This window comes from Typopeltis vanoorti, chromosome 3 (genome assembly GCF_054136105.1).
Source record: "Typopeltis vanoorti isolate ZY-2024b chromosome 3, IOZ_Tvanoo_1.0, whole genome shotgun sequence".
Taxonomy (NCBI): domain Eukaryota; kingdom Metazoa; phylum Arthropoda; class Arachnida; order Uropygi; family Thelyphonidae; genus Typopeltis; species Typopeltis vanoorti.
In genome coordinates, this window is record NC_143551.1 from 145,537,196 (window position 1) to 145,549,847 (window position 12,652).

At 37.4% G+C, this 12,652-nt stretch overlaps 1 protein-coding gene across 1 annotated transcript in view; it reads right to left on the reverse strand.

Annotated features, from left to right (window-relative positions):
* LOC150108635 (protein XRP2-like) overlaps positions 1 to 12,381 on the reverse strand; it is a 122,698-nt gene extending 110,317 nt beyond the window's left edge. Inside the window, exon 1 of the mRNA XM_090416093.1 lies at positions 12,256 to 12,381. Within this exon, the coding sequence (XP_090272219.1) occupies positions 12,256 to 12,338 (83 nt within the window). The 5' untranslated portion in view covers positions 12,339 to 12,381. The remainder of the gene's footprint in view (positions 1 to 12,255) is intronic.
* Positions 12,382 to 12,652: the final 271 nt, after the last annotated feature.

A 12,652-nucleotide genomic window follows, 5' to 3' on the forward strand; every position in this document is an offset into this window, starting at 1 on the left:
AAGAACTTGGTTAAATAAGTGAACACGTAGCACCAATGGTAGAATAATTATTAAAAGTGAAGATAATAGAATTAAGATCATTAGCAATCAAGAACACAGGAAAAGAGCTCAGGAGAAGAGAAGAGAAGAAAGGTTATTAAAACATATCCGATACCTTGATGTTTGATGGGAAATCATGTGAGATAAGGGTACAAACTTTTTCTGCTATTCATTATATATGAAGGAAAGTGGCATTGGGACATATTAAAACTGGAGATGATAATCTCAGCTCTTTACTCCATGTAAATTATGTTACGCTCTTCACTAAATCCAGTATCAATTGAACTGAATAACTACCATAACCAAATTCATACAAAAATCAGCAATAAAAAGACAAGACTGAAAATAAGCAGGAACAATGAAAACATCAGCTGCATCCTGAATGGAAAACTTATAGAATAAATAAAACATTTCAGCTAGTTAGGCATAATTTTTAGGGAAGATGGAAAATTAAATATGGAAACAGACAACATAATAAGCAAAGCTGGTATGGTAGAGAGTCAAAATATATTTATATTGAATATTAAGAGAGAAATTAGTCAAAACAGCTATATACAGGACAGTGTTCAAACGGATTTTATCTTATGGATCTGAGATAACAGTTGATCGAGGACTGGAGACCACAGATATGAGAATTCTGAGAAAGATTATGGGAGTGAACAGATGACATTAATGGCTGAATCATTAAAAATGAAGATATTAGGAAAGAATTTGTAACACACAAAAAGACAACACAATACTAAATGAAACACATGGGTGACTAAAGTCCTATCTATGTGGTGTGCCTTCTATGAGTATTTGTAGGTGGCCTAGGATGTAAAGTGGGACCTCTGACATTTATTGTTTCCCAAATTTTAGGAAGTTTTATGTATTCATATTTATTTCAATTTGGTTGATTTCTGAGTGCCACTACAGATTCTAAAAAGAATCTTTTCTTTTTGAATTTACTATGGTGGACCATGGTGGTTTTCTTCCAGGAGATCTTGTGGGTTGTATCCAATACATGGGTATTGGATACAACCCACAAACTCCAAAGCCAGATTGATCATAGTTGTGATTGCAGATGTACGATTTGTGTTCTTCTAAACAAACGGTTGCGGATCTACCTGTCTGTCAAAAGTAAGCCAGCTTGCTTTGGACAGACAACAGAGACTTTGAACAGGGTACTTTATATGCTCTGAGGAAGCTGATCTTTGGTAGACCAGATAAGAGTAACAAGTTTCTGGTGGGATTTAAAAGCTGCGTAGAGGTTGTACTTTTTTAAAGACCTGGCTATTTTTTCTAATATGCCATGGATGTAGGGGATGGTGATGGAATTTCTGAAATCCTTCTGAAGCAATGGCTGAGGAATGGAGGAGGAGGAACTGATTGTTATTATTATTAAGGGCGACCCCAAGGAGTCCTTAGACTCATCGAGGGAGACCCCTAAACATCATGTCCATCACAACTATTCGACATTCACACAGTATCTATCATACTTTGCCTTGGACTCATTTACTGTCATAGCACCCACAACAGACTCTGGCAGCTTATACCACTCATTCACCACTCTAAAAGTAAAAATCCCAGCTCCAACACCCTTACTAACCACACTCTTGCCCAGCTTCCATGGATGGCCCCTAGTCCTCCCACCACCAGTCCTGTTCTTAAAAATATCCTCTGAATTAATCCTATAGAAACCCTTCAGCAACTTGAATGTCTCAATCATATCTCCCCTTTTCTGCCTATCAACCAATTTCTGCAACCCACAAATCTTCAACCTGTTTTCATAAGGTTCATTCCATAGACCTGCTATCATCTTGTTCACTCGCCTCTGGATCCTCTCAACCTCCTCCCCATCAAGAAGAAACCTAGGTGACCAGATCTGGGCACAGTAGTCGAGATGGGGGTCTTATCAAGGCTCGATACAGAGGAATAATAACTTGCTTATCTCTACTCGTCAAAGTATTCTTCAGCATCCAAGTGATTTGATGAGCTGATTTAGCCACTTTTGCAATGTTCCCCCTAAACTTCAACTCCCTATCCACCAACACTCCCAAGTCCCTGCCCTCATCAATCTCCTGGAGTATAGTTCCACCAATGTGATATACTGCTGCTAATCTTTTCACTATAAAATGCATAACCTTACATTTTGCCATATTAAATTGACATCCATTCTCCTTAACCCAGACCTCCAATCTATCCAAATCATCCTGCAAAATTTTGACATCTTCTGCATTCACTACTGCCCTACCCAACTTTGCATCATCAGCAAACAAATGAACCGTTGCTCTCAGTTCCATCCCTATATCGTTAATGAACAAATTAAACAGCAGTGGTCCATTATTTTTGAGTAATCCCTGCCATTGGAAAGGAAGGATATTGTGTATGTGGTTGAGTTCAGTTGAAAGAGAGCTTCCACCGGAACAAAGATTATGGGATCTATTGGTTAGAGTTTTAATAACCCGTATTGATAAGAGGGGATGGTTGTAGGAAAGTTTCTGAATTCATGTATCTGCCTGTGTGAGTAGGTTTTCTATATACAGTGAAGGAAAGGTTGCCATTAGGAAGGCATGTTATTAAGGTGTCTAGGAAGGGTAAACTATTGTTATTTTCCTTTTCCATCGTAAACTGGATTCGTGAATGTAGGCTATTGCGGTAACTGAGGAAGGAGTCTAATGTATTTGGGCAATGAGTCCAAATAGAGAACACATCATCTACATATCTTAGCTGGATAGGTTTGAGAGGGGCTGAGTCTATGGCTCGTTTTTCAAAATTTTCCATGTAAAAGTTGGCAAGAGGGAGTGAGATGGGGGAAGGGGGTTAGAGACCCATGGTGCTTCCCTCTATCTATAAATTAAACATGCCAAGAAATTATATTCTTGGTTTAATCCTTTATCCAAGTGTAAGCAAACAAAGTTTGTGCCTGAACTATTTTCAGGACTGGGCAACTCGTATAAAGAAGCTAATGACTTCACATCACTTGCCTTAGTATCCCATAATGCAAAGCACATATCCTTATGGACATGTAAAATGCTATGCATTATGGGAAGGGTCACTACCTAGACTGGTTTCAACCTTTATTGAGGTCTCATCAGTGGGCAACACACTGATGAGATCCTTTCCTAGTGCTGTAAATATTCCATTAAACCTCCAACACGTCCTCCTAGCACTTAAGCCGTAATACATGCAGTCTCAGACTGTATGACCCCGAGTCTGCCCAAAAGTAGTAAATGTGCAAGAGTTTACAACCTTCTGTGGATGAGACTCATGCTAAAGATAATAAGATGATATCCTAATGAAACAATTACCTATATTTGTCAATGCACCATAATTTTCAAGAAAGAAACAAATCTCAGTGACATCTTGCCCAAACAGTGGTACCATTTCTAGTTTTATTTTTGCAAGACTTTTCAAATTCTTCAATCTTTTAATACAATACATCCTTAATTTGAGGTTCTATAAATACTTTCCTCAAGATTAAGATGTATGATAGGTATTGTGTTAATGAATAGAGTGGATCTCCTACAATGAGTCTTTTGACTCCATGGAGTGCCTGCCTCCACAGCGCAATCGGAAGAATGACAGTATGTTGTGCCCTTCATTTGAAAAGGCCCAAGTTTGATTCTCATCATGACGAGAGGAATCTTTATATGTTTTTTTTTCAATTGAAGGTGGGTTAGCTGATCTCATATGGCAGCAGCTAGGTTTTTTTCACCCAGAAACTCAAGTCTTTCATTCTGCATACAAACTAATTGGCCTTGAGAATACACAATTTACAGACAAAAATGTAGATGGTGTTGGTGTAGATCAGGGGTCGCCAAACTTCTTTGACCGTTGACCCCCTCAAGAGTTTCTTGATGTTTTATCGACCCCCTCTATTTTACTATTACATAATTATAATAGGACAAGCGAAAAAGACGCTTATGTGAGTTTTTAATTGTTTATTTTATAGTTACAGTGTTTATTGTATGTATAATATAGTATATATTATTATATTACTATTACTACTACAATCACTAGTAATATCACTGGTATTACTACCAGCCCTTCTCAATTCTTTAACATAGAGAAGTTTAGTTCGTGAATGAATAACGATTGAATTATATGTATGTATGTTGATGAATTTTAGAACATTAATGCTCACTTTTATGTCGATGGTAAAAATGAGACTGGAATCGAATACGTGTAAGTATAAGTAAATAAGCAACTGCGCACATGTTGCCATCTCGCTCCCACCGCGCTGGCCGGGCGGGAACCACAGACATCAGTTTATTGGTAAATACGTCATTTTGGCCTACTTCATTGGCCTCCATAACTATTTTCATGACCTTGCTCCAGTTTACAGGTCTTATTCATGTCACTGTTCCTACGATTTACTCTTAATTGCGTTGTCATTCAGGATGGAGGTAATCTAAGTTAACTGAATTAAATATTACCCGTACAATGATGTCTTATATTTTTCTATCGACCCCTAACAATGTTATATCGACCCCTGGGGGTCGATATCAACCACTTTGGTGACCACTGGTGTAGATGATGATAGTAGTTATGATTTGCTGTATAGTTGGTGGATTAAGTGGAGGAGACAGAGTTGTAGAGTAGGTGCCTTCCCTTGATGAGTCTTTGGACTCCTTGGAGGTGTCACATAATAATAATAATAATTTGTTTTAAGATTTTTAGAAATCTTGAAGTTAGGTACTGAAATTGCATTGCCTGATGGAGTGGTGGGAGCGAGAACGGTCAGTGAGTTTAAAGAGTGGTATGATAGACTTTGTGTTTCTCAGGGGGGGGGGCCTCCCCTCAATGAGTCTTGAGTCTTGACAGACTTTATGTCTTAGGAAGGACCTCCCTCGACGAGTCTTTTGACTCCTTGGAGGCCTGAATAATAATAATAATAATAATAATAAAATGTAAGGCCACCGTTTTTGTCAAATGCTTTATCAAGGCACAGGGAAAGAGAAATGAAATACTTCATCACTATTTTGCAACAAAACTGCTTTTATGCTTTTGTTTGAAGATTCCATAAATAAAAGACAATTTTACAACTCATGAAATTGATTCATTCGACTAAAAAAAAAAAAAAAAAAACAGCTGGCATTATGTCACAGCAATAAGAAATTCCATTCTTTGTTTCTAAATACAAGGCTAGAATTTTGTTTATATTTTAAAACAGAAATTTTAATTCCTAGAAGTTCAATGATGAATCCATGCAGTTCAGATTGTTAAGAACAACTGAAATTTCTACCACAATCATTTTATTATTATGTGATACTTCCAAGGAGTCTGAGGACTCATCGCTGGATGGCACTATACTCCACTACACACATCTCTCTTACTACTTAATTATCCAATGATCTCCCACTATCAATGCAACCTATCATCCAATACCACCAACAACAGTATTTCTTTTCTGTAAATTGAACATGTTCTCAGCCAATTTGTATGTGGGATGAAAAACCTTAGTTTTGGGGAGGGGAAAAACCCTTCTACTTCCATATGAGATCAGCTAACTGACCTTCAATTGAAAAAGTCCATACAAAGATTTTTTGTTATGACAAGAATCAAATGCAAGTCTTTTCCAATTGAAGGGCACAATGTCCTGTTGTTCTTCCAAATGTGCTATGGAACACTTGAATTCCTTCTGTTTAATCAGATGAAGTTGAGAATTACATAAAACTTTCATCTAATAATGATGCCTTCCAATTTATAATGAAAGTAGAACATTCATCATCCATCAGTCACACAATATCGTGATGATGGAACACTAGTCTTATAGCAGATTCTAAGTTTGAAAATGATATCAAATATTTGATTCTCATAGAGAATCCAGATATGTTTTCACTGCCGTTTGTTTCACTATATCAACGTGTAAAGATGGCGTCCAACAAGAAACGTACGTCAGCGGCGCGCAGGACTTCTACTACTACACGAAAGGCTGGCTCAGCGTTAGATTTTTCGCAATGGATGCGTTGCGGAAACTGCTACATGTATGCACCGAAAAATGTGAAGGATCTGTGGTCGGTCTGGCAAAATGAAAAGAAAGAAAATGTCGACGTATGTGAGAAGTGTCGGGATAGGCTGGAGCGTTTAGGAATGGAAGCTGACATCGGGACCGTAGCGGAAGAACTTCGGCGGGAGTTTATGAAAATGAAAAATGACCTTCATCTTCTTCATGAGGAAGTGGAAGTGATCGGTAAGGAGATACTGGAAGTTAAAGCTGAGTTTAATGTGTTAAACAGAGAAATTAGGACTATAGAGATTACTTTAGCTGAAGTAACTAGAACAGGATTACATATAGGTGAGTCTTTGGTGAATGATTCAGTAATAAATAGTATGGGAGTGATTGGGAGTCAACATAATAAAACCACAAGTGGCCAAGAAGAAATGAGATGTAGTGAGAGTGGGGGGGTAAGTAATAGAGAGTTGAGTAATGAAGCTGGGAGAGTCATGCTGAATAGTGTAGAGAATGAGTCCATGAGTGTGAACTTGAATGAAGTTAATAGTGGTAAAATATATGGTGATTCTATGATTAAGGGTATGGAGAGTGGTATGCATGAGGAGTGCTTGGCTGATGGTACAATAGAAAGAGTGGCTTTAGCAATAAAGAGAGGGCATGAAACAGACAAGATGATAGTTATGGTGGGTACGAATGACCTGAGAGGTAGTATAAATCGGGTAGGAAAAGATTTAAGAACATTATTAGATATTGTGAAGAGGAAAAGTGTCAATGGGAGAATAGTGTGTGTGCTGCCTCGTTTTGACAATTACGAGTTAAGTAGACGAGCAATGATAATGAATGATATGATTGCAAGAATGTGCAGAAAAAGAGGTCTGGAGTTTGTTGATGTTTGGAGTGTGTTTGAAGGAAAAAGGCAGTTGTATGCTAGAGATGGACTGCATCTTAACATGGAAGGACATAAGAGATTGAAGAAGTTATTGTTTTCTGAACAGGTTGAAGTTATTGGGCAGGGAAACTAATATTGAAAAGGTTGAGTGTAAGAGAGAGAAACTTTAGCACTGATTGTGTATTTATTGATCCTTATAGGCAGAATAAATTGCAGAAGAGAGGGGAAAAAAATCGGCATAGGACTACGGTAGTTAGTGACTTATATATCAGTTCTAAAGCCGGTACAAGATCTAGAGGGAATCTGCAATTTTTGTATACCAATGCTAGAAGCATTAGAAATAAGAGAGAAGAATTTTTGGCATTAGTCAGTGAAATCTCACCAAAAGTTGTAGGCATTAGTGAAACTTGGCTGTCAGCAGAAGATGTGGTCACTGGAATTGAATGTGATGGGTACAGTATTTTCAGGGAGGATAGAGAAGATAGAACAGGAGGAGGAGTACTGTTGATGATAGCTGATGTGTTGCAGCCAAAGAAAGTAGTATATCATGATGATAGACATGTGAATGAGAGTTCATTTGAGGCAGTCTGGTGCGAAATAGTGACCAACGCAACCAAATATACAGTTGGATGCTGCTATAGGCCAGGGAGTACAGGGGGAGATATTGAATTCATGCATCAGCAACTTAGTGCAATGAGTGAAGGCTTAGTGATTATTATGGGGGATTTTAATTATGGTGATATCAATTGGAAGGAGGAAATATCACGTAGCAAAAAGGAAATGGAGTTCATACATCTGCTACGAGATAATTACTTGAAACAGCACGTAACTGAAGGGACACGTGGTGTGAGAGTGTTGGACCTGGTTATTGGTTCAGAGGTTATATGCATAAGTAAGGTGACCTCGTTACCTCCAGTTGGTGAAAGCGATCATGTGGTATTGACTTGGGAGGTTGCAAAATCTGTGGATTTTTCTATTAAAAAGGGGTATGTACGGAACTACAGGTTAGGCAATTATAACAAGCTTCGGAGTGAGCTTGCAGCCATCCCATGGCAGAACATATTGCAAGGGAAAGATGTTAGCAGTGCTTGGGATAAAATCAGCGGGTATCTGAGGAAAGCAATATCAGATTGTGTCCCCATGGTCAGGAGGTCAAACAAGGCAGGCATTAGATGGATGAGCAGTAGTATCAAGCTTGAACTACAAAAAAAGAAAATGTTATGGAGAACTTACAAGGAGAAGGGTGATCAGGACACCCATGAGCAGTACAAGGCTCAAGCTAGGAAGGTTACCAGCATAGTAAGAAAAGCTAAATCAGATTATGAGAAGACCTTAGCCAAAGAGATCAAGGGTAATCCCAAAGAGTTCTTCCGCTATGTGGCAAGTAAGAGGAAGAATGACTTCGGAAGGATAACCTTAGTGGGTGCTGATGGTATTGAGGTGACAAAATCAGATGTAATAGTCGAGTTACTGAGTGATCACTTCTCAAAAGTCTATCACCCAAGTGAGGATATCTCTATACCTATAGCAATACCTAATGTGAGAATTGAAGCTAAAGAATCAGAGGTATTAAATATATTGCGGAACTTAAATGCAAACACTGCGGTAGGCTTAGATGGAATATCAGCTCGGGTGTTGCGTGAATGTGCAAATGAATTGTCAACCCCTCTTACCTGGATATTTAATTTAAGTTTGAACTCTGGTATGGTCCCTAGGGAGTGGAAGTTAGGCAAAGTGGTTCCTTTGCATAAGGGTGGCTCTAAAACTGCAGTATTGAATTACAGACCAATCACCATCTCAGGAGTAGTGGTAAAAGTATTGGAAAAGTTGGTTAAAGACAAAATTCAAGAATGGGTGGATCAGGATATGATACTCTATAGAGGCCAACATGGTTTTGTTAAAGGTAGATCCTGCCTTAGCAATCTATTAACTATCCATAACAGAATAACATCAGAGTTGGACAAAGGAACTGGCTACACAGTGGTACTTCTGGATTTTGCTAAGGCTTTTGACAGGATACCCCATAGAACACTGTTACGCAAATTGGAGCAGATGGGAATTGATATTAAATTGGTGATATGGATAAGAGAATGGCTCAGGGAGAGATACCATAAGGTGGTGTATGGAGGAGCCGAGTCCAGAATGAGGCAGGTGACCAGTGGTGTGCCTCAGGGCTCTGTGCTTGGGCCAATGTTGTTTAATTTGTATATAAATGATATAGGAAACGGCTTAAAGGGAGATATTCAGTTGTTTGCTGATGATGCAAAGTTGTGTAGTGCAATAAAAAATCAAGCTGATGTTGAAAGTTTGCAGGAGGATTTAAATAAGCTGGTAAAATGGGCAAAAGAAAATGGATGTCAGTTCAATGTGGAAAAGTGTAAAGTCTTGCATTTTGGGATTAAAAGATTACCAGCTGTGTACTACATAGATGGAAAGGTACTCCAAGAGATTGATGAGGCTAGGGACTTAGGGGTATTGGTAGATAAGGAGATGAAGTTCAGAGGACACATTGCTAAGGTGTCCAAGATTGCACATAGGATTACTTGGTTGTTGAGGAACACACTGACATCCAGAGATAAAGAGGTTATTATTCCCTTTTATAAAGCATTGATACTTCCACATTTGGATTACTGTGCTCAGGTCTGGTCACCTGGATTCCTTGGAGATGAGGAGGCTGTGGAGAGGGTTCAGAGAAGAGTGACCAAGTTGGTGAGTGATATAAAAAATGCTCCCTACATTGAAAGATTGAGAGCTTGTGGATTGCAGAGATTGGTTGATAGGCGAAGAAGAGGGGATATGATAGAAACATTCAAATTACTAAAAGGTTTTTATAGGATTGATGCAGGGGAAATGTTTCAGCTGTGTGATAGTGATGGAAGAACAAGAGGTCATCTCTGGAAATTAAAGAAGAGTGTGGTTAACAAAGGTGTCAGAACAAGGTTTTTTGCCTGGAGGGTGGTGAATGAGTGGAATTCATTGCCTGACTTTGTTGTGAGCTCTTCATCTGTAAATGAATTCAAGAAGAGATATGACAGATATTGTTTTGCTAGTTTGGGTCTCCCGCGATGAGTCTACTGACTCCATGGAGATACCCGTAATAATAATAATAATAATAATAATAATAATAATAATAATATATTAAACAGAAATAAAAATCTGTTACATGATCATTTGGGGTTGCTACTTAACACATGTAAACAAACCTTGTGCACTCAAAAGCAGTCTGCATTTGTTTTATAGCTACAACATAATACTACAATTCACAAGATGAGATTCAGAGTTGTCTGAGTGCTGGTAAGAGCACTAGCAAGCTGAGTGTTGTATTGCAGCATTCTCTGATATAAAAAGATTTTGACATGATCAATAACAGTACCTCTATTTTCAAAGTGCTGCTACATGCCTTGATAGTTACAGCAGTTACAAATGGACAAATTTTAGTGATACTAAAATTTTAAATTAAAGGGCACTGAGTTTTTAAAGACATGAAAGAATTTCCACCCTATATTTTCAATACTATTCAACATTCTTTCAAAGTCATTATCCTTCATTTCTTCAACTTCATGATAAACAAAATACTTTTTTTTTTAACATTAAATGAGTTTTTGAAAAATTTTTCTCATATAAATAAATTCTGATGCAGTTCAATTTTCTTGGACTGTACTTGGATGTTATCGATTAAAATAGTTAAAATCTTTCTATTTACTGATACCCATAAGATTATGGGTATCAGTAAAGAAAATTCAATGACAGCATTATATAAAAAAACATTATATAACACACACAGATTTAAACACTTTCTCAACTTTCATTACAGGTTGTTGCTCATACAAATTCTCATACTGTGAAGAATCACTGACTAATACATGTTGATTTATCAGAAAATATTATACATTGCAAAAATTGTTGGTCACTATCCAACCATTCAAACATATACACTGCAAAGTGTTGGCATTAAGCTTTATTTGCTGACTGAAGTACCTAAATGAGCTATACTTTGCAAGCATACAGCTATGTAACATTTTACAAACTGTAGAATAGGGAAGCTGAAGATGTCTGACGCAGTTTACTTTTCTTGGCCTCTGCTTAAATGGCTGATGCACATATCTAACCTTAGCATTTGAGGGCTCAAGTCATCCAGATCATTCCTTATTTGATACACTACCATTTTCCATTAACTTTGGTATTATCTGTGGACCAATATTCTCAATGGCAGATCCTTCTGAAACATTTTCATGAAATTATGCTGGACTTGAATGTGTCCAACTGGGTTTCTCCAAACCAGGATGGACACATGCACGCACACACACTAAGATTTTTCTTTAGTGTCAATTTCCACTTACTGGAAGATATCTTGGAGATAAAAATTTAAATTAATACACATGAAATTAATATTCTGTGAGATATGCAATTCATAACGCATTAAACTCATCTATTGCATTTAATCATTATGGTTAATTTTTATTCAATTTCAAATTTCTCCAGGAAATGGTTGGACATTCTGTACTTTGTAAGCATCAAATTTTGTCTTTTTGATTCTACTAAGCCAAAGGTGAATGACTTTATTCCAAAATGTGCAAAGCATTTTCTGTAAGACTGACAGGAGGGGAAAAGGAGATGCATAATAAGCAGCAAGTTAATTAATCTGAGAGCTGAACTCCTGGTAACATGTGCAGGACTAAGGGCTGTTTTCCTTAGTCACAGAATAAACAACTTTAACAGAATTTAATAGCCAGTGCAAATTTCAGGTAAAAGTAGATTCTCTAATAGGCCTTGATTATAAATTTAAAATAAAAGTTAAAGCTAATGATGATAAAATATCTAAGCACTTAGGAGAAAAAAATGCCAACATTTAGAGTTTAAAAACGTGCTTGTGGAAAGTAATGAAACAGCTGTAATATCCAATGAAATCACAGCATTATAAATAACATTTTTGTAATGCAATAAGGACATATCTTAGTAAAATCCATAAACAATTTTGACGATAAATAGCAACATTAATCCCTTTCGAACACACAGGCATGATGACAAGTTGTGAAAAGAGGGCATGGCATGATCGCAGTAACCATTGCCAAGTATAGGAATTGTCAATTCTGATATCTGGGATTTTTGGGGACATTTTTTTTAAAATAATCAACAACATCCACGGCACTCGAATGGTCATTCAGACTGTTTCTGCCAAGTCGAGTCTTGTTTATGTCTAATTGTTTATTTTCAAGAGTATCAGTTTTCTCAGTAAAGTGGTTCAAAGGGTGATGAACATACATTCCTTACCTCTTCCCCCCCCCCCTCCATCAAAATGCATAAAATATAGGGGGAAGACGGGGCCACCCCAAGAAGGATTTATATAGACATCCTGTGAATAAAATACAGAAGCGTGGCTACTACCTACCATGAATACGTTTTTTTATCAGAACCATCTGCTTGTAATTTTTTTAAAGAATTCCGACGAGATTTCGAATATAAGCAGCCCATCTCATCGTATTAAATTTGCTAAGTAAGATCAATATGAATGGGCAAGTTGCTATACGAAGCGTATCCCAATTACTACACGTGAAAGACACACCCTACCGAATTCAAACTCAAACATAATAACCCAAAATAACGGTGGCAAGACAGCCAACTAAAACGAGGCTCGCTCATCTAGGCCTTTATTTAACCTTTCGCATTTTTCTGCTTGAAGAAACAAAATAAGTGCACAGAGATACTTCAAGGAAAAACTATAAGTGTATAGAGAAAGAGATATCTGGAAGAAAGTAATATTGCTTTTCAGTTTCACAGTTTCAAAT